The sequence below is a fragment of the Myodes glareolus genome, chromosome 8 (genome assembly GCF_982192425.1).
Source record: "Myodes glareolus chromosome 8, mMyoGla1.1, whole genome shotgun sequence".
In the NCBI taxonomy this organism is placed as follows: Eukaryota; Metazoa; Chordata; class Mammalia; order Rodentia; family Cricetidae; genus Myodes; species Myodes glareolus.
Genome location: NC_142033.1, coordinates 43,832,126 through 43,852,197, shown reverse-complemented (window position 1 = coordinate 43,852,197; position 20,072 = coordinate 43,832,126). Strand labels below are relative to the sequence as shown.

At 38.3% G+C, this 20,072-nt stretch overlaps 1 protein-coding gene across 1 annotated transcript in view; it reads right to left on the bottom strand.

The window, feature by feature from the left end:
• Positions 1-12,734: 12,734 nt before the first annotated feature.
• LOC146893847 (uncharacterized) overlaps positions 12,735-20,072 on the bottom strand; it is a 32,544-nt gene continuing 25,206 nt past the window's right edge. The window contains exons 4-5 of the mRNA XM_087909029.1: positions 19,425-19,501; positions 12,735-15,047 (exon numbers count right to left, since the gene is read on the bottom strand). Coding sequence (XP_087765155.1) covers positions 14,998-15,047; positions 19,425-19,501 — 127 coding nt within the window. The 3' untranslated portion in view covers positions 12,735-14,997. The remainder of the gene's footprint in view (positions 15,048-19,424; positions 19,502-20,072) is intronic.

Below are 20,072 nucleotides of genomic sequence, written 5' to 3'. Positions count from 1 at the left end.
GTTGACTAATCAACATTGAAATTATGAACAGCAGCACTCGTGTCATACCTGGATAAAGCTTGTTTAACAATCTCGTATAAGAGCATTTCCTGTGGCATACATTACAATCTCCTTCTACTTAGAGACAATACACAACAGTCTATCCCTGGAGGCCATTTTTACCACCCAAATCACAAATTAAATGGGGGGGAACATGGAAAATATGATGGAGAAGAGACTAGAAAACAGAAATTTTTAACAACATGAGCACTGAAATAAGTCAGGGTATGGACATGTCAGAGCTTGCCTGGAGGAACAGGCACAGCATAACTTGAAATCTTCATCACTCACATCATAAATATATAGGACCACAAAATGGTCATGTGTAACCACAAAAGTACTTGTGTGTTGGCTGTGTGTGTCAAATTAGTTTTCTGTGGCTACAAAAAAATAGGTGAGGATAATTTATAAAGAAAAGGCAACTGAGAGCAAGGCCCCAGCATCAGCTTAGGTGCTAGCAAGTGTCCCATTCTGAGAGGGGTATGAAGATATGTAGAATATATAACAAATTGAGATACAGAGGGATAAGACTAGGCCCACCTGTGTGAATCCATTCTCTGGACAACAAACACACTCTCTCAGAAGCTACATCCATTCTTCACAAATCAGATCACACATAACCCCACGTACCTCTTAAAAACCTCACAACTTTTCATTCTTAAAGTAAAAATTATAAATGTCGCACATTTGAAGCAACAGCAACTTGAACTCCCTGTTGGCTACCTTCCTGGTGAGCGTTCATGGTCTCTTTCTTCTGCTTGCTCCCTGTTTCTTGTGGTTTTTTTTTTCTTTCTTTATTCATGGTTGCATCACAGTTTAAACCTCTGTAGTCATTTATTTTCATCTTTTTACACTTGCTGAATGGCTCATGACTGACTCTTTCATTGACACCATTATCATCAATGAATTCCACAAGAGCAAACATTTCTGAGTCACAGTTTGGAAGCTTGGACCAGCCAAACAGCTGTGTGTTTAGGAAGGCGCCTGTGCTAGTGTAGACGGGAAGTCTACGTCTGAGACTTGAGTTTGGCGATCTGGACCCCAGCTGGTGGTGCTATTTAAGGAGGTTCTGGAAAATTTAGGGGACAGAGCCGGAGGAAAGAATGTTATTAGGCATCTGTACTTAAGGCCTAAATCTTGTTCTGGATGCCTTTCTGTCTCTCTGTCTACTTCCTGTCCCCCAAAGCTGAATAGTTCCTGTCTCATGCTCTGTTATTTGCTTGTGTGTTGGACTGTATGTTTGATTGTTTGTTTTGAGACAAAACTTTCTTCATTGTTCTTCATGCTATTGATCCTCTCTGTAACAAATGCCAGCTGGTGAATACTCAGTTACCACCAACCTATGCTGTGAAGTGTAGGAAGCAAAATGACAACTGAGACATAGACCGTCCTTACCTCTCAAGAGCTTCTGGGTTAATGATGACAATAAAAGACTTAATCTTGATATCATGTACATGTTCTGGAAGGGTGAAGAGAAGGTTTAAGAACCATATTGAGGAAACAGTGACTAGAGCTTAAGGTGGTCAGGGAAGGTATCCCTAGGGTAATAACATAGAAACTGGAAGTTTAAAATGCATGGACATCAGCTAGACACAGCAAATGGAATGGTAAGGAAATTTCCATACAAAACATGGACAATTGCATAATTGCCATTATCTACTGAATATTTTAGCTATTGTACTTGGTGATATATATATATATATATATATATATATATATATATATATAATTTCATTTTACTCACAATATTTCCATTGGGGTACACTATTAGGAACTTAATTTTCCAGAGAGAAAAACTAAAGAACAATGAATTTACTGATATCACTCAAAATGATACCAGTTCCTAAGTATTTAAAATGTTGGTTTAAGCCAGGCAGTGGTGGCGCATGCCTTTGATCCCAGCACTTGGGAGGCAGAGGTAGGTGAATCTCTGTAAGTTCAAGACCAGCCTGGTCTATAGAGCGAGTATCAGGACAGGCTCCAAAGCCATGCAGAGAAACCCTGTCTCGAAAAACAAACAAACAAATAAATAAATAAAATGTTGGTTGAATTGGGTTGAATTTATGCTTAAGCACACCTTTCTCCGATTTTCTCCTATTTCTTGCTGAGTTCCAGGCAAGAGTTTATAAAGTTCAGCTGAAGTCAGTTCCCTATCTTAGGAACTGAAGAAGGTGAAGGCAAACACTTGGGTTCTACCATAACAAAAAACGAAGCAGAAGTACTTCTAACCAGATGGCAGTCATATCACCTCTTCATGGGGAATTGGAATCTGTGAGGTGCAGTGGGCAGGGCATGGACCTTGGTGTCAGACACTTTGGCTTCAGTCTTCATTCTTCCATTTAGAATCTAGGAAATTCAGTTTAAGCAAGTTTTTTAAATTCCCTGTGCAACTCTCCCCATGCTCCCATCTGTGCCTTGGAGATTATAATAGCTACATCAAAGAGTTGTTGTGAGAATTGCAGGGTGTGAAGTATCCAAGTGTCTGGCAGATAGTGAGTAGGCACTCAAATGTTCAGTTTTTCCATTTGCCTCCCTTATTGGAAGAAGAGCAGACTATCTAAATATCTCTGCATGGTTTCTTCAACTGAGAACAGAAACGAGTAAAAATGAACACTGACTCCCATTTTCTTATGAAAACGGAATATGAAATCGAATGCTCTAATGTTGCTAAAACCAAAGGCTAACCAGAGAAGGGGTTAAAGCATCAAGAATCAGGGAACAGGAGCTCTAATGCAGGGTCCACCACAAATAACTGATGCCTTCTTCTCCATGCTTTGGTATCTCATCTGAAACAAGGGCAGGGTGTGCCTGATGGTGTAAATGAAGGCTGCTCTTTCATTTCCCGGCTGCCCAGATCCAAATAATCACACAAAAACTATATTAATGAAAGCACTGCTTGACCAATGGCTCTGGTGCATTTCTAGCTTAGCTCTTACGTCTTGAACTAACCCATTTCTATTAATCTATTTATCACTGCAATGTGGTGGCCTACTGGTAAAAGTTCTGGGCATCTTTCTTCTTCAGCAGCTACAAGGTGTCTCTTTGACTCTGCCTTCTCTCTCTCTCTCTCTCTCTCTCTCTCTGTGTGTGTGTGTGTGTGTGTGTGTGTGTGTGTGTGTGTGTGTTCTGGCTTTACTCTGCTAAAACATTGATGGAAACAGCCTCTTTATTAACCAATGGTAATAAAACATAGTCACAGCATACAGAGGGGAATTCCACATCATGATGGTCTCCTTGTACCTTCCAGATGGAACTTTGAACAAAAGAGGTGCCTTGCTCCATCTGAGCAGAAACAGGACTAGACAATCGAATTGAACTACAAACTGAGAAAAAATCCAAGATTCTCAATGAAACCATCAAAGGGGGAAAATAACCTTTTTAAATTTTTTTCTTTTTTTAATTTTTATTTTTTTTTATTATTAAAAAATTTCCACCTCCTCCTTACCTGCCATTTCCCTCTCCCTCCCCCTACTCCCTCCCCCTCCCTCTCTAGTCCAAAGAGCAGTCAGGGTTCCCTGCCCTGTGGGAAGTCCAAGGTCCTCCCCCCCTCCATCCAGGTCTAGGAAGGTGAGCAACCAAACAGACTAGGCTCCCACAAAGCCAGTACATGCAGTAGAATCAAAACCCAGTGCCATTGTCCTTGGCTTCTCAGTCAGCCCTCATTGTCCACCACGTTCAGAGAGTCCGGTTTGATCCCATGCTTTTTCAGTCCCAGTCCAGCTGGCCTTGGTGAGCTCCCTTTAGATCAGCCCCACTGTCTCAGTGGGTGGGCCTACCCCTCACGGTCCTGACTTCCTTGCTCATGTTCTCCCTCCTTCTGCTCCTCATTTGGGCCTTGGGAGTTAAGTCCAGTGCTCCAATGTGGGTCTCTGTCTCTATCTCCATCTATCGCCAGATGAAGGTTCTGTGGTGATATGTAAAATATTCATCAGTGTGGCTATAGGATAGGGACACTTCAGTCTCCCTCTCCTCAGCTGCCCAAGGAACTAGCTGGGGATATCTCCATGGACACCTGGGAACCCCTCTAGAGTCAAGTCTCTTGCCAACCCTAAAATGGCTCTCTTAATTAAGATATCTTCTTCCCTGCTCCCATATCTACCCTTCCTCCATCTCTGCTCCTCTCCCTTCTTCTACCTTCCCCTTCAACCCTCTCCCATGATCCGCACACTCCCAATTTACTCAGGAGTGTAGTAGGAGGAGTGGTGGGAAGCATCCCGGCCGGACCTCCTATACCACAGGAGATATTTTTCTACTTCCCATGTAGATTAGATCCACATTTTTCTTTCTTAGGGTCCTTATTATTGTCTAGGCGAGTTTTCTTTGCTTTTTGTCTAAAAGCCACTTATGAGTGAGTACATATGATGTTTTTCTTCCTAGGTCTGAGTTACTTCACTCAATATGATGCTTTCTAGATCCATCCATTTGCCTGCAAATCTCAAGATGTCATTTTTTTCTGCTGTGTAGTACTCCATTGCATAAATGTACTACATTTTCCTTAGCCATTCTTCAGTTGAGAGGCATTTAGGTTGTTTCCAGGTTCTGGTCATGACAAACAGTGCTGCCATGAACATAGTTGAGCACTTGTCCTCGTGGTACAATTGAGGATCCTTTAGGAGAAAGTAACCCTTTTGCAGAGCAAAGTTATATTAGATGACAGCAAGAGGCTAGATCTCCGAAGTGAGGCAGTCAGGCATTCTAGTGCAGTCTGTGCTACTCACTCACCGTGCCATGCACACAGTATAGCATGGCTTCTTAAAGACACAATAAATGAAAAGAACTCTTTTTTGGAGTTTGTACTAGTTTGCTTTCTCTTTTTGTGATTACTAGAAATAACACTATGATCAAGGCAACCCATAAAAGAAGACAATTACTTGGCCTTCCAGTTTCAGGGGATTAGAATCCATGACAGCGGAGCAAAGATATGGTGACAGGAACAGTTGATAACTCACCTCTCACAAGCAGGAGGCAGAAAGGAAAAGCTTGCACTTATTTTTTAATGTCTTTTGAAATTCAAAATTATTTTTTTTATTTTATTTTTTAAAAAATCCTTTTTATTTTACAAACCAATCCAAGTTTTCCATCTCTATTCCTCCTGCTCCCCATCTTCCCCTCACCCCACCCAATCTGTTCCTCAGAAAGGGTAAAGCCTACCACAGGGAGTCAACAAAGTCTGTCACATTACATTGAGGCAGGACCAAGCCCCCCCCCATCTAAGCTGAGCAAAGTGTCCCTCCATAGGCAATGACTCCAAGATGGCAGTTCAAGCACTAGGGATAAATACTGATTCCACTGCCAGTGGCCCCACAAACTGTGCAAGACACACAACTGTCACATACAGTCAGAAGGCCTAGTTTGGTTCTATGCAGGTTCCCAAGCTGTCAATCTGGAGTCAATGAACTCCCACTAGCTCGGGTCAGCTGCATCTGTGAATTTCCCCATCATGGGGAGAGCAATAAAATAGATATCTTCACAGAGGGAACCATTATAGGATTAGGAAGAAACCTGGCACTAGGGAAATTCCCCAAAATCCACAAGAATGACCCCAACTAAGACTCTAAGCAATAGAGGGAAAGAGCCTAAACTGGCCTTTCCCTGTAGTCAAATTGATGACTAACTTTTGTAGGGGGCCTGGGGGTCAAGACAGGATTTATTTGTAGCTTTGGAGCCTGTCCTCGAACTAGGCTGGCCTTAAATTCACAGAGATCCTCCTGCCTCCATCTCCTGAGTGCTGGAATTAAAGGCATTGCACCATCACAATCTGGCTTGATGACCAACTTTATTGTCATCACAAAACCTTCATCCAGTAACTGATAAAAACAAATGCACAGAACCACAGCTAAGCACTGGGGTGAATCCCCAGAGTCCAGTCAAAAAGAGGGAGGAGTGAAAATATGAGTGAAGGGGTCAAGACCATGATGGGGAAACGCACAGAAACAGTTGATCCAAGCTTATTATAATAATAATATATTATATTATATACAATATATTATATTATATTATTATAATAATATAATATTATAATATTATTAAATAATAATTCTTATAATAAGCCCAAGATTATTCTGAAAAGTTTTCTGAAACCTCCACTGACACACCTTTTCTGACCAGGTCACACTGGCCTAATTCTTTCCAAATAATTCTACTAACTGGGGAAGTGTGTTGAAACATGTGATTATAGGGCCAGTCTAATTCAAACCACCACCAAACTGTATTCAAATTAAAAAATATTTACAACTTCCTGTTTAACTTTGTTCCACTCTTCTTTTCTTCTATCTTTTAGGTACATTACTGACCACCATCATAGTACACCTGAGGCTTGCTCCTATGGGAATGCATCCTCTCCTTTGAGCTCCTTGATGCGAAAGAGTCACATTCACACTCAAGTCTAAATAGAGCCAAGATAGTAAGTACCCTATTCATGGTTTTCCAATAAACATTCATTGCTGAAAGTACGGAAGAAACAAAAATTAAGATGATGAGATTTTTTTTAAGCTAATGAAGGCTTTTTAGAGATATGCATTGAATGCAGCCAAGAGTGTTGGGCTGATGTGACCGCTTTCAAAATCAATCACATTAATATGTTTTCAGACTCTGAAAAAAAGTGTATAGCATCTCATCTGAAATTTCCACTCCTAGGACTCTATTCAAGAGAGATAATAGGCAAGCTATTTTCAGGAAGAAAAGCTGTACGTGATGGGGGATCTCTAAGACGGTAAGCCAAAATACTACCGGTGGCCATTTCTAAGTGATGGGGTTAATGAGTTTACTTTTCCACTTTATTCCAAATTTTCCACTTAATTCCAAAATGTATTAAGTTGCCATGTAAAATTTTACAGAACCATATAAAAACATTTCAGATATATAAGTAATATAAAAGGTTTGCCTGTATGACCCTCAATATTTTTAAGGCAAAATAATATCACTAACTTCCCAGCTTTTCAGTATTTATTTTTCCCTCATATCTAACATGTAGTACTTTACTGATAATAGGTACCATATAAAACACACACACAACACATATATACACACAACACATACACATAACACACATAAACATATGCAACACACACACAGAGGAAAGAGAGAACTACTTGGCTCTTTAATATATCTGCCTTCACTCCCCAAATTTAGAATTATCACTTCTATTTTCCTTCTAGTCACTTAATTTTCCATAGACATGCCGGTGTCAGCAGTTTTATTTTTCTCCAAAGCAGGTTAATGCTCCACTTCACTGCTGTCCAGATAGTTTTTATTAAAAAGTAGCACAGCTCTCCCTGTGAGATTTCAACGTCACATGCTAGGAGGAGCTGAGACTTTAACTAGGTTACAAGGATTCTTTGGTGAATCTAATTACTACTACGGCCTTGCTGAGGTGGACACAATTAAAATTCTTCAGTAAAAAAAGAATGATTTCGGTTCTTCTTTCTTCTGTACGAAATCTTTGGTAATTCTTTTCTTTGGAGAAAGGCCACAGTTGACTTGGGCAAGTTTATTTCCAATAAATAAAGATTTCAGCTCTAGGTAGAATTAGCAGCCACTGCATCTTTTTAAATAGACATGTCTTTAAAATCATCCCCCTAGCACCTCGAACTTTCTTTGTGGAGTTATATCAAGTATCTAAATTCTTCCACTATTCTGTCACAACTCTGAGAACCCAGCATGATAATAGTCTCCCTTCCTACAATAAAAGCCTTCCTTTCTATTCCTCTGAGCTGTGGATCTGTTTCTCTCGTTTCCTAAATTAATGATGCTTTGCAAAGGTAGTTCACACTTAGCTGAATGAATTTAAAATCATTCTTATCCTATCTGTTCCAATTCTGATTTCTCTCTTTCTGAAATGTTTTTTTGAAGCAAAAATTTGGCTGTTTTCTATTTTTCGGTTTCTCTGTGTAAGGTGTGGCTTGCTCCTCTCTGACAGAAATTTATGGCTTCACATATATAATAAACAGCTGGAATTTCACCTGGGTTCCAAAAATTCTATTTGATAACAAGTAACACCTTCAAATAGCCTACAATTCTGTAACAAAGTTAGTTAAAGGATGTCTTTATCAAACCCCATCACTCAAGGACCAGACATCAATGCAGAAAAGAAAGCAGAAAAAAATTAAGAGCCAGAGGGAGTGGGTGACTCAAGGATGCTGGGAATATGGACACACAAAGTTTATGACACCAGGCAAAAACCCTACAGTTTCAAACCAGACAAATTTCCATTCCTGAGAAGGAGGAGAAGACCCAAAGTGCCCCCTTCAACTAAGAAGCTGTTTGAAATTGATAGCTGCTGGAAAAGGGAAAATCAGTTTTCTCCAATGGAGTGTCACCAGGTATATCCGCCACACCCTAAGCCTAGGAGTACTTAGTTAGCCGGCACAAACCAGAGTGCTTGCTTCTGTTTCGTGTGTGCACTCAAGCACTTTTTCTTTGTTTTAGTATTTTTTGTTCTTCTTGTTCTTTTGGAGTTCTTTTTTTTTCCTTGTTTGATTATTGTTTCTTGTTTTGGGGGTTAAAAGAGAGGAAGAACAAAAGTCAGGTGGATAGGGAGGTGGAGAGGATATGGAAGTAGTTAGAGGAGGAAAAAAATGTGGTCAAAAGATATCGTATGAGAAAATAGCAAAAAAAAAAAAAAAGAAAAAAAATGTTTTAACACAATGGGAAAAGTAAAACGCGCTCATGAAATTCTGTGCCCATGTCTTCATCTTCCTCTTGTCGTTCCCCCTTTGCTGGCAACAACTATGCCAACGGTTTGTTGAGAATTCTAGCAGCCCTTTTTGTTTCCATCCCCATTAAAATACAGGTTAGTATACCAACTCTTTCACAAGTATGGTACATACATAGCTTCTCATAGCAAATAAAATTGCTAACATGTAAATGTCTGCTTAAACTTTGCTTATTGCTTTAAAGCTAAAGGAATGAGCCACCAAACATAGGACAAGGAATAGCGTGAAAACGGAGCGATACAGATGGCCAGATGGCTGGTCTTTATTCTGAAAATACCCCGTGAATACACAGGCATACTTCATGTCCATGCCACACAAAGCTTTCTAAATTTAGCAGTGGAAGATTAAGGACAGACTTTTGGGTTTTACTTTCTTTTTTTATAGTTTTTCTGTTGCTAATGATAAAAGCTAAATCATAGAGACCTAATTGGAGGGGCACCAATTCAATTACCTCTCTATATTTACTAGACAATTTGGAAGAAGGGTCCTATATCCTCAGGAGTTTATTTTAGGAGTAGACTTTGATTTTGAAAAGATGTAAAGTTGAAAGCAGCTACAGTCTAGGAACAGGAAGGGGGCACATATTTTCGTATTCTTCCTTTCACACTGTGTCTGTACTGCCCAAGGTGATTGGCTTCCACAGCCCACTCAAACTGTGACTATCTTTACATGCAGTGAGGCGTGCCCTGGCACCTTAGTAACAGGCCTTGTACAAAGTATTAAAAGCTCTGAACAAGATGGCATTTGAGTGTGATGAGGTTTACTAGTTTCTAAAAAAGGGGGAAAAATGAAACACCTTTTGAAGCAACTGTCAGGGAATGAAGAAAGATTTGCACTACACAAGAAAGGGATTCGGTGTTCAGGGGAAAAAGGAAACCTTCATTGAAAAGACTTCAGAGAAATTTCTATGAGATTAGGATCTTTTAAAGGGCTTTGTTAAAAAGTAAAGATTACAGGGAGGCAGATAACAAAAGGGGGGAGGCAAAAAGACAAGGGTAAGCCGCATTCGACTACTTCAGACATAACAGTTATCAAACAATTGCAGCTAACATTAATTACATTAGTCAGCAAGAAATTATTTTTTTAAATATTTATTGACTTATTATGTATACAATATTCTGTCTGTGTGTATGCCTGTAGGCCAGAAGAGGGCACCAAACCCCATTACAGATGGTTGTGAGCCACCATGTGGTTGCTGGGAATTGAACTCAGGACCTTTGGAAGAGCAGGCAATGCTCTTAACCTCTGAGCCATCTCTCCAGCCCCCAGCAAGAAATTAATATTGGATTTGGAGATGGTCATTGCTTATGAGTTAAATTAGAGATTAGAAAAATAAGTAAAATCTACATGGGAAGTAGGAAAAGACAAGATCTCCTGAGTAAATTGGGAATGTGGGGATCATGGACAAGGGTAGAAGGAGAGGGGGGAGAAAGAGAGAGGAGCAGAGAAAATATATAGCTCAATAAAAACAAAAAAATTATGAGGTTATCATGCAATAAATAACTAAAAACATAAAGCATCTGCAACAGGCAAAATGCAAAAGTTAAAAAAAGTTTTTAAAAATTAAGGACTAATAAAGAAAAGGTAACGAATGTATTAATTCATATTTAGTTAAAGGTTGAGGAAACTGGTTATCTTTTCTCGAGGATTTGAAGGTTTATGACGATCTAGCCCACAGGTGTGTGCAATGATAGATTGCTTGGGTAAGACAGCAGTGATTGGTAATTTTTCTCTTACTTATTTCCATAAATGTGGATTAAAAGGCTTTAATAAATTGTAATTTCAACATTGATAATTCTTATTTTATTCATTAATATTGATTATCACATACTTCGTGTACATAAAGGAAATAAGGCCAACAATTGTTTTTTTTTGCATCCATAAAGAACTTCTTGTAACCCTGTGCAGTGCAAATACCTCAGGTCTAGTTTATCGTGAGCAGAGTTCCACCTGCTGCCTGCTCTGCTAACAAGAACACGTAATCTGAACAGATGGACTTTCCATGGTTGGTGGTGGTACCTGAAAATGTAGTATGATACACATTTACTTTCTGTAAAAACAAACACTATTAAAGCCAACAATCTTTACAGCTTTTAGTCATGATTGTGTGTGTGTGTGTGTGTGTGTGTGTGTGTGTGTGTGTGTGTGTTTAGCAAAGAGAGATTTATTTTGGTTCACAGTATCAGAGGGTATGGTCCATGGTTGCTTGGACCTGTTTCCTTCAACAAAACATAACTGCAACAGGAGAAAATGCTAGAGGAGATACCTTGAGTGCACATGTGTATACATACATAGATGTGTGGGTTTAGGTGTGTTTGTATCCAGATGCCAGAGGTCAATGCAGGGTATATGCTTCAGTCACTCTCCATGTTATGTTTTAAGACAACACTGGTTACTGAAGCTAGAGTTTAATGGTTGACTAGATTAGTGGAAGCTTTGAGAATCCTCCTATATCCACCCTCTTCCAGTTAGTCACCTTCTCTTAAAGTTTCAAATCTACCAAAACAGCTAGGTGATGTAGGAGTCTCCTCTGTGAACTATGATTACCATTTATGAATAAAGAAACTGCTTTGGACCTATATCAAGGCAGGACATAGGTAGGCAGGGAAAGCTAAGCTGAATCCTAGGAGAATGAAGGGTGGAGTAAGGAAGAAGCAATGCAACCGCCAGAGACAGATGCTGGGAACTTTAGCCAGTAAGCCACAAGCACGTTGCCATACACAGATTAATAGGGATGGGTTAAATTAATATGTAAGAGTTAGCCAATCAAAATCTAGAGCTAATGGGCCAAGCAATGATTTAAATAGAATGGTTTCTGTGCCATTATTTCGGGTCTAAGCTAGTTAGGCAGCCGGGAACCAACAAGCAGCAACTCCTTCCAACAGCTAGAGTTCAAGTGTCCAACAAAGGAACCAAAGGAGCATATAAATATCCACTTGAAATTCATTTAGAGAAGAGTTTGCAGCCATAAATGCCTAAACAGAGATGTATATCACTTGAACCCTGTGCTCTACCTTTGTATCCCCACCCACTCCCTTTCAGGACAGTCGAGGGCTCAATGCAGAGTATTTCACACATTCTTCCAGAGCTGTCGGTGTGGGTGCTCCCAGTTACCCAAACAAATAAAAGCCACTGCCTCAGTGATTCAGTAACGTGTAATTGAAAATGAAATCAAGACACTTCTTTCACTTTCTACTATTTATTATTGTCAGACAGTGGGGCGTGTTCAAAAATCACAGAAGGAAACAGTATATTTTCTGTTGCAGCTGTAAGTGTGAGCATGCGAATGGAATTTGCCTTGCGTGGCTGATTCTTTTTCTTCAGTTAAGTTAGTGTTTTGACAATGTCATACATGCATCCGTTCACTCTGATTGCCCTAGCCACAACTCTTTCATATCTTTTTGTTCCTATGAAGCTCTCTTCTTCTGACCAGTCCGTTTTCCAGACCCTAACTTTTAGTTTACTTTGTGGCCCATTTAATTTAACCAGGACCATCTATATCACTGTTAAATTGGGACTCCATATTGGAAACCTGGTTAATTCAAACATTTTGTATTATTCTTTGACAGCTTCACACATGTGTATAATGAATTGAGAGTATTTAACCCAACCCTCTCCCATTATCCTCTCATGATCCCCTTCCTCTGAAACCTTTCCTCTTCTTTCCAACATTCTCTCTTGGACCTTGTTTTTAACAAAACAAAACAAAAAGTAGAAGTCCTTTTTTTTTTTTGAAAAGCAACTGCTGCAACTGCTTCCTTGTTTTTCACAGGGAACAAAATCTATTCTTTATTTTTTGCTGGGGACTATGGACCACCAGACCCTGTAAACAACTTGTTTTCTTCTGTTCTGAGCAGCCTGCAGCTGCTCCGAGCACAAGACCCTGATGGAAGGCTGGTGAGGCTGCAGTTGAAAGATCCTGAGAGCTGGGGCATGGCCAATGAAGAAGGATGCTTAAAAGAATCCCACACTAGCTCAGAATTGAGTATAATAGAGGGTTATTTATTTAGCGGTAAATTCACAGATCATAATCCTATGCTGGAACAGGGAACAGCAACCGAATTCTGCAGCTGGAAAGGAGGCTGGACACAAGCTTTACATGGGTATATATAGTGTACGAGGCCACTCCCAAGTGGGTTGGTAACTTAAAGGCTAGTAGCAGTAGGAATTCCTACAACACTTCCCCCCTTTATTTAAATAAGAAAGTTCTAAGCCAAATAAAAAGTTATATACAATAAGAACAAATATCAGGTATAAAAATTAGAATTACAACCAGCATAAACAATATCAAGCAAGAAAAATGTGATAAATGTTTCAATAATTATCCTATCCTAATGAGTTTAAGTTTTGTATTTAAATAATTTGTCCATCTTATGAGAGGAAAGTAACTAAAACTATCTAGACTTCAACCCAATTGAAGACCTGAGAAGGGAAATAATATTACTTGAGTAAGCAGGAAAAGCAACCAACAACTTCCAAAATGTGCTACAAATAACAGAGACAACTGACTTCCTGGGTGATCACCCAAAGTCTCATTTGCAATATTGGAGCAATCAACTTTGGCTAAGGCCTAGAGTAACTGATCGACCATTTTCAGAAGCAGGTAATTTTTCAAAACCGTCTCACCCTGTATTGGCAAGATTTGAAAGTTTTTTTCCCCGTGTCCTGTATATCCTTTTCCAGATATCATGTACCTTCTCAGTGGTTGAGGCAAGGGCAGTTCCTTGCCCAAAGGCTAGTCATGCCAAGAAGAAAACAAGCTCCAAGTGGAACATCTTCAGTGCTCAACCTTCTCTCAGGAGTAGATCGGTGTTGCAAGAAGCAATTGTTGTGTCTCACTTCAACAGAACCCTAAGTTATTTAAATGCCATATTCTACAGCTCTTTGGAGCGGTTGAAGATTACCTATCTAGGCAGAATACAATCCCTATGTATCTAAAGAACCTGATTAGTCTAACTATAAGTATGACAAACATGGATGATATTGACCTATGAATCGTAATACCTATATGACTTAAAGACTAAGACTTCATATTAAAATATTAAACAATATTTAAACAACTGTGCAACAAATGTGGACAATGATCTCAAAATGTAAGCAATGTATAAGTATCTTGATCACAAATGTACATTGTAATCTGATAAATATATCACAAAATTCTATCAATATACAAAATATCTTAAGCAGAGGTAGAAGCATGCATGCACACGCTATGACAAAATAACTTTGCCTAGGTATACAAATATTGTAATGAAAATAGGAACATATTCACTATAATTTAAGCTTGTGTCAATATACAAGAATCTATACCAATGTAAATTACCTATAAATAATAGCTCAAAAGTATTCACTATATTACTATTATTATTAGTGTGAGTAAGCTCACACTACTCTATTATTCTATCCAATTCCCTCTTATTTTTCCAAAGAGATCCCTGATTCTACATAATTTTCCCCTAAACCCGAACCCCATACCAATTATAATCAACCCCTAAATGATGTCCCTAACCCTGAAGACAAACTTTATTGGGAGAGAAGATGTTGTCTTCTAGAATTACTTCCAGCTATCATGAGAGTGATGTTCTTTCTATTGGATCCTGTGAAACTAAAATGATGGTTAAGTTCCAAGATTACTGTCTGGTAAAATTGCAAATAGTCTCTGAGTATTCAGTAGGGTTTTTCTGAGGTTTCTATTTGGAATTTTGGCCAGAACGTTGCACCATTTCAGCTAAACAAGTTGAAACCATCTTAAGCAGCAGGTACCCAAAACAGGTCTTATAGTAACACTCTCAGCATCATGACATCATATCAACCAGGTGGAGTCATTGTTGTGACCCCCATCTTCTTCCTGGAAACTTCAAAGATTACTGTAGGGAAATTCATTGTTCATTGTAGAAAACTTAAACAATATTTAAGTAGACATATGCAGACATATATATTCAATGAAAAGTATGACAGAGACAAAAATAGGTTATGAAGAAAAGTAAATTTTTTTCTAGATTCTTTCTTCTTTCTGTCCCATATCAGATGGCTCTTGACATGAGACAGAAACTCTAAATTTTTCTTTTAACAACATGCTTGGATTTAGAGAAGCAAGGAGCCATTGTACAACTCCAAAGCCAGCACTCTCTATAGATAGATAGATAGATATAAATAGGTAGATAGATAGAGATGATTTTATCACCTGTCCTTACAAGTCATATTCCTTTTTCTTGATGATCCTTTTTGGATATTTTTTCTTCTGTCAGCATTCAAACATCAGGGTCTCTTGAATTTTTGAAGATATGTTTTTTCCTGTAAAGACAAGAACAGAACCCTTCCCCAATCATATATGGCTTCCTTACCACCTTTATGGTTTTCATTATTGCGGATGAGTTGTCATTTCTCTTTTTCAAGAGATTTCTCTCTTTTTTTTCAAAGTTTATTAAATTATAAAAGTTTCCATTTCCGCCCCCCTCCCCCCACTCCCTTTCCTCCTCCCTCTCCATCCCTAGGAGCAGTCAGGGTTTCCTGCCCTGTGGGTAGTTCAAGTTCCTCCCCACTCCCTCCAGATTCAGGAAGGTGAGTATCCAAACAGACTAGACCCCAAAAAATCCAGTATATGCAGAGGAAACAAGTCCCAGTGTCATTGTCAATGGCTTTTCAAAAAGACTCCGGGCCAGCCACATTCAGAGAATCTGGTTGGATCACGTGCTCGTTCAGTCCCAGTCCAACAGGCCTTGGTGAACTCTCATTAGATCAGTCCCCTTGTATCAGTGGGTGATCGCACCCCTCACGAAATCTTTATTAATTTTGATGATATTCATAGTTTTTCTTCTACTGTGAAAACAAGAGCAAAACCCCTTCCCCAAAGTAGCACATCTCCTGGCGTCTATTGTAAGGTCAATACATCCTTGAAATACACTGGCCTACTTAATTCAGAAGACTTTTCTATTATCCAATGTCTCTCTTCTGCTGTTGTCCCTTTCTCATTAGCATTAAGAAAATTCAAGTTTAATAAAGCATTATGTATTCTATTTCTGAGGATATTTTCCCATTCTTTTTCATTTGTTTCACATATCCTTTATAGTTTGAATTTATCTTTCTGCAACTGCCTGACCCATAGGATTATGTGGTATACCTGTAATATGTTTTATATTATAATAAGCAAAAACTGTTTTATTTTCTGAGAAACATATGCTGGACCATTATCTGTTTTTATTTGTGCAGGTGTACTCTTGATGGCCATAACTTCTAATAAATGTGTGATTACTGAATCAGCCTTTTCTGAACTTAAAGCAGTTCCCTACTGAAAACCTCAATGGTGTAGTGTACATGTTTTAATTTTCCAAATTCTGTAAAGTGGAACAAATCCGCCTGCCAGATTTCATTCCTTTTAGTATGCTTTGGGTTAGTCCCTGCAGGTAGCGATGTTTGGTTATAGAAAGAGCAAGTGGGACATCTCTTTATAGTCTCCTTAGCTTGTTGTCATGTAATAGAAAACTCTTTCCTTAAACCTTTGTTTTTAACGTGATATTTCTTGTGGAATTTTTAAACCTTAAACACACTTACAATCAGTAATGGATCAATTTCTGCATTACTTTGTGCTAAAGGACCTGGGAGACCTGTTTGAGATTAGATGTGTGTTATGTATATAGGACAAAGCCAATTCCTGATTATATCGTGAACCTGAATAAATAATGAAGTCAATTCTGTATCATCTGGTATAAATTCAACAGTTTCAAAATGCAAGACAACTCTTTCTGCTTATTGTGAATCAGTAACTATAATAAGATGTTTTTAAAAGTCCCTTAGCACCATGAGAATAGAATATAATTCTGCCTTTTGGACAGGATTATAAGGACTTTGTTCCACCTTACTTAAATTTTCTGATTTGTAACCTACCTCCCCTGATTTATTTGCATCAGTATAAAATGTACAGGCTCCAGTTATTGGAACATCGCATACAATTCAGGGAAGAATCCAAGAAGTTCTCTTTATAGGGTTAAGTCTATAGCTTTTGGGATAACTGTCAGTAATTTTCAAAAAAAATTAGCACAAGCTTTTTGTCATGGTTCATTGTCTTACCATAACTTTGTTTTTGTCATCAGTAGTGAAAGGCACTATAATCTCTGCTGGTTCTATACCTACTAATTGATGAAGTCTCAATTTACCTTTTATAATTAATTCAGAGATCTTTTCCACATAAATTTTTAATTTTTTACTTGGTTTATGCTGTAAAAAGATCCATTGTAAGATAAAAATCATCCTTCTGCATTAAAATTCCTGTAAGAGAAATTTTGTGAGGCAATATGATGAGAACACAACTAAGATTTGGATTAACCCTACCCACATATGCTTTCTGTAATTTCTTCTCAACAATTGACAAGTCCTTTTCTGATTCAGCTGCTAATTCCCTGGGACTATTCAAGTCTTTATCACCATCTAACGTTTGGTTTAAATGAATTATTAGATCAGGTGTATCCCAACAGTCAGTCATAGACTGGAAATGTCTCCTAACAATCTTTGAAAGTCATTAAGAGTTGTCAACTGGTCTCTCCAAATTTGTGCTTTTTGTATCCTAATTTTCAGCAAACCTATTTTATAACCGAAGTAACTGATGGAATCTCCTCTCTGTATTTTTTTTTCAGGAGCAATTTGTAATCCCCATTTTGGCAAAACTTTCTTTACTTCTTCAAACATTCTTTATAAAGTATCTATGTTTGAATCAGCAAAATGTCATCCATGTAATGGTAAATTACAGATTTAGAAAATTTTTTACATATTATTTCCAATGGCTGACTTACAAAGTATTGGCAAAGGGTGAGACTATTGAGCATTCTCTGTGGAAGGCCATCCATTTTTTATCTCCTAGTAGGCTGAGAATTATTATAAGTAGACACTGTGAAGGCAAATTTTTCTCTGTCCTTTTTATGTAAAAGTATAGTAAAAAACAATCTTTTAAATCAATAACTATAAGAAGCTATCCTTTTGGTAATAGAGAAGGTACAGGAATGTCAGATAATAGAGGGCCCATAGGTTGAATTACCTTCTTGACAGCTCTTAGATCTGTCACCATTCTCCACTTACCAGATTACTCTGCTGTGGTAGGGGTTTAAAAAAAAAGAAAAAGAAAAGAAAAAAAAACCTTAGGTAAAAGTAAGCCAAGCAGACAAGGTTGGGAGACATTCTGGGCTGTGGACCAGTTAGGCCTTTAAGCCAGTCCACCAAGTAGGTGTGAAGTCCAGATCCATGTGGGCACCAGATGAAGAAGAATGCTTAAAAGAAGTTTCACACTATCTCAGAGTATAGTGGAGGGTGATATATTTAGGGGTAAACTCACACATCATAATCCTCTGCTGAAACAGGGAACAACAACCAAATCTTGAAGCCAGAAAAGAGTCCGGATGTGTGTGTTACATCAGCATATATAGTATAAGAGGCCACAACCAAGTGGGTGGGTAACTTAAAGGCTACTGCCCATAAGAATTCCTACATCAGGCCAGAGCCTTATATAAGCTGCTCCTGAACACAATAAAGTGGGCATTCTTGGAATTCTTGTCTCAAGGATGTCCCTGTGGCCCCATCTGTCTGTCTGTGTCTGTGTATGTTTTTAAATTTTTAGCTAGTTCCCATAGCGTCGTGAGTGGAGCACAGAACAAAACCAGAGTATTTTACAATATTTCTCTCTTTCAGCCACATAATCCCATTCAGTCAACTCTACCAGTGACCTAACAGGAGCAGGGTTCTGACAGGTCTTTGAAGGAAGAATAAGAATAATGTCCTCTTTTCCACCAAGGACATTAAGCTAGTTAGGAAACTTCTGGAGCTGGGCAGCCTCCATTCTCACCATATTTAGGCAATCTGATTGAAACCCAGAATCCAGATGTTCCAGAGCTTAATAGTTTACTTTTCCTTACACACAAATGGAAAGGCCCAAGGGATACACCAGGAAAGAATGGTTAATTTTTGATTAGTTTCTTTACCTGAACATTTGACAGCGTCATCTACAGTGCCTACACAGTGCTGAAATTATGCTAAGACCTAACATTAGATGCACAATGCATATTATCTAATAACAGCCTATCAAAATGATAAAAATCATCTATGCATGATAAGTAACTGATTCACTGAGAAATATTAATATAAATCACTTATTATTTTGATGTAAAAATTTGAAGCATAGAAAAGCCAAATATCACACTATTTATACCAATAATTAACATGAATGAACTTTCCACTAAAGTTTTATTTCATGATTATATGTAGTTAATAGCCTTTTATTCCAATGTCCAAATTACATTTTTTATTTTAATATATATCTGTATATTTTATATTTCAATATATATCTGTACCTCTCAAACTTGCCAAACATATGGACAACATATCAAAATATAGATTGTAAATCGGTAGATCTGGATTGGGACTTGACATGCACTACTTCTAGCAGGATCTTAGTGCTGTGATAATCCTGGTCTGCAGATCAGTCTTAAGAAACATGAGACAAAAAAGCAACACTCCCTTTGGACCTGAGTTTTGTGCATGGTGATAGATATGGATCTATTTTCATTCTTCTACAGGTTGACATCCAGTTATGCCAGCACCATTTGTTAAAGATGCTATCCTTCTTCCATTGTATAGCTTTAGCTCCCTTGTCAAAAATCAGGTGTTCATAAGTTTGTGGGTTAATACCTGGGTCTTCTATTCGATTCCATAGGTCAACTTCTCTGTTGTTATGCCAATACCAAGCTGTTTTCAATACTGCTGCCCTGTAATAGAGTTTGAAGTCAGGGATGGTAATGCCTCCAGAAGTTCCTTTATTGTATAAGATTGTTTTGGCTATCCTGGGTTTTTTGTTTTGCCATATAAACTTGATTATTGTTCTCTCAAGGTCTGTGAAGAAGTTTGATGGGATTTTGATGGGAATTGCATTGAATCTATAGATTGCTTTTGGTAGAATTGCCATTTTTACTATGTTGATTCTCCCAATCCAATTCCACTCTTGGGAATATACCCTAGAGATTCCCTAACATACTACAAAAGCATTTGTTCTACTATGTTCATAGCAGCACTATTTGTAATAGCCAGAACTTGGAAACAGCCTAGGTGCCCCTCAATAGAAGAATGGTTAAAAAAGGTGTGGAACATATACACATTAGAGTTTTACTCAGCGGTAAAAAACAATGACATCTTGAATTTTGCATGCAAATGGATGGAAATAGAAAACGCTTTACTGAGTGAAGTAAGCCAGACCCAAAAAGAGGAACACGGTATGTATTCACTCATTAGTGGATTCTAACCATAATTAAAGGTCTTTGAGCCTGTTATTCGTGATCCTAG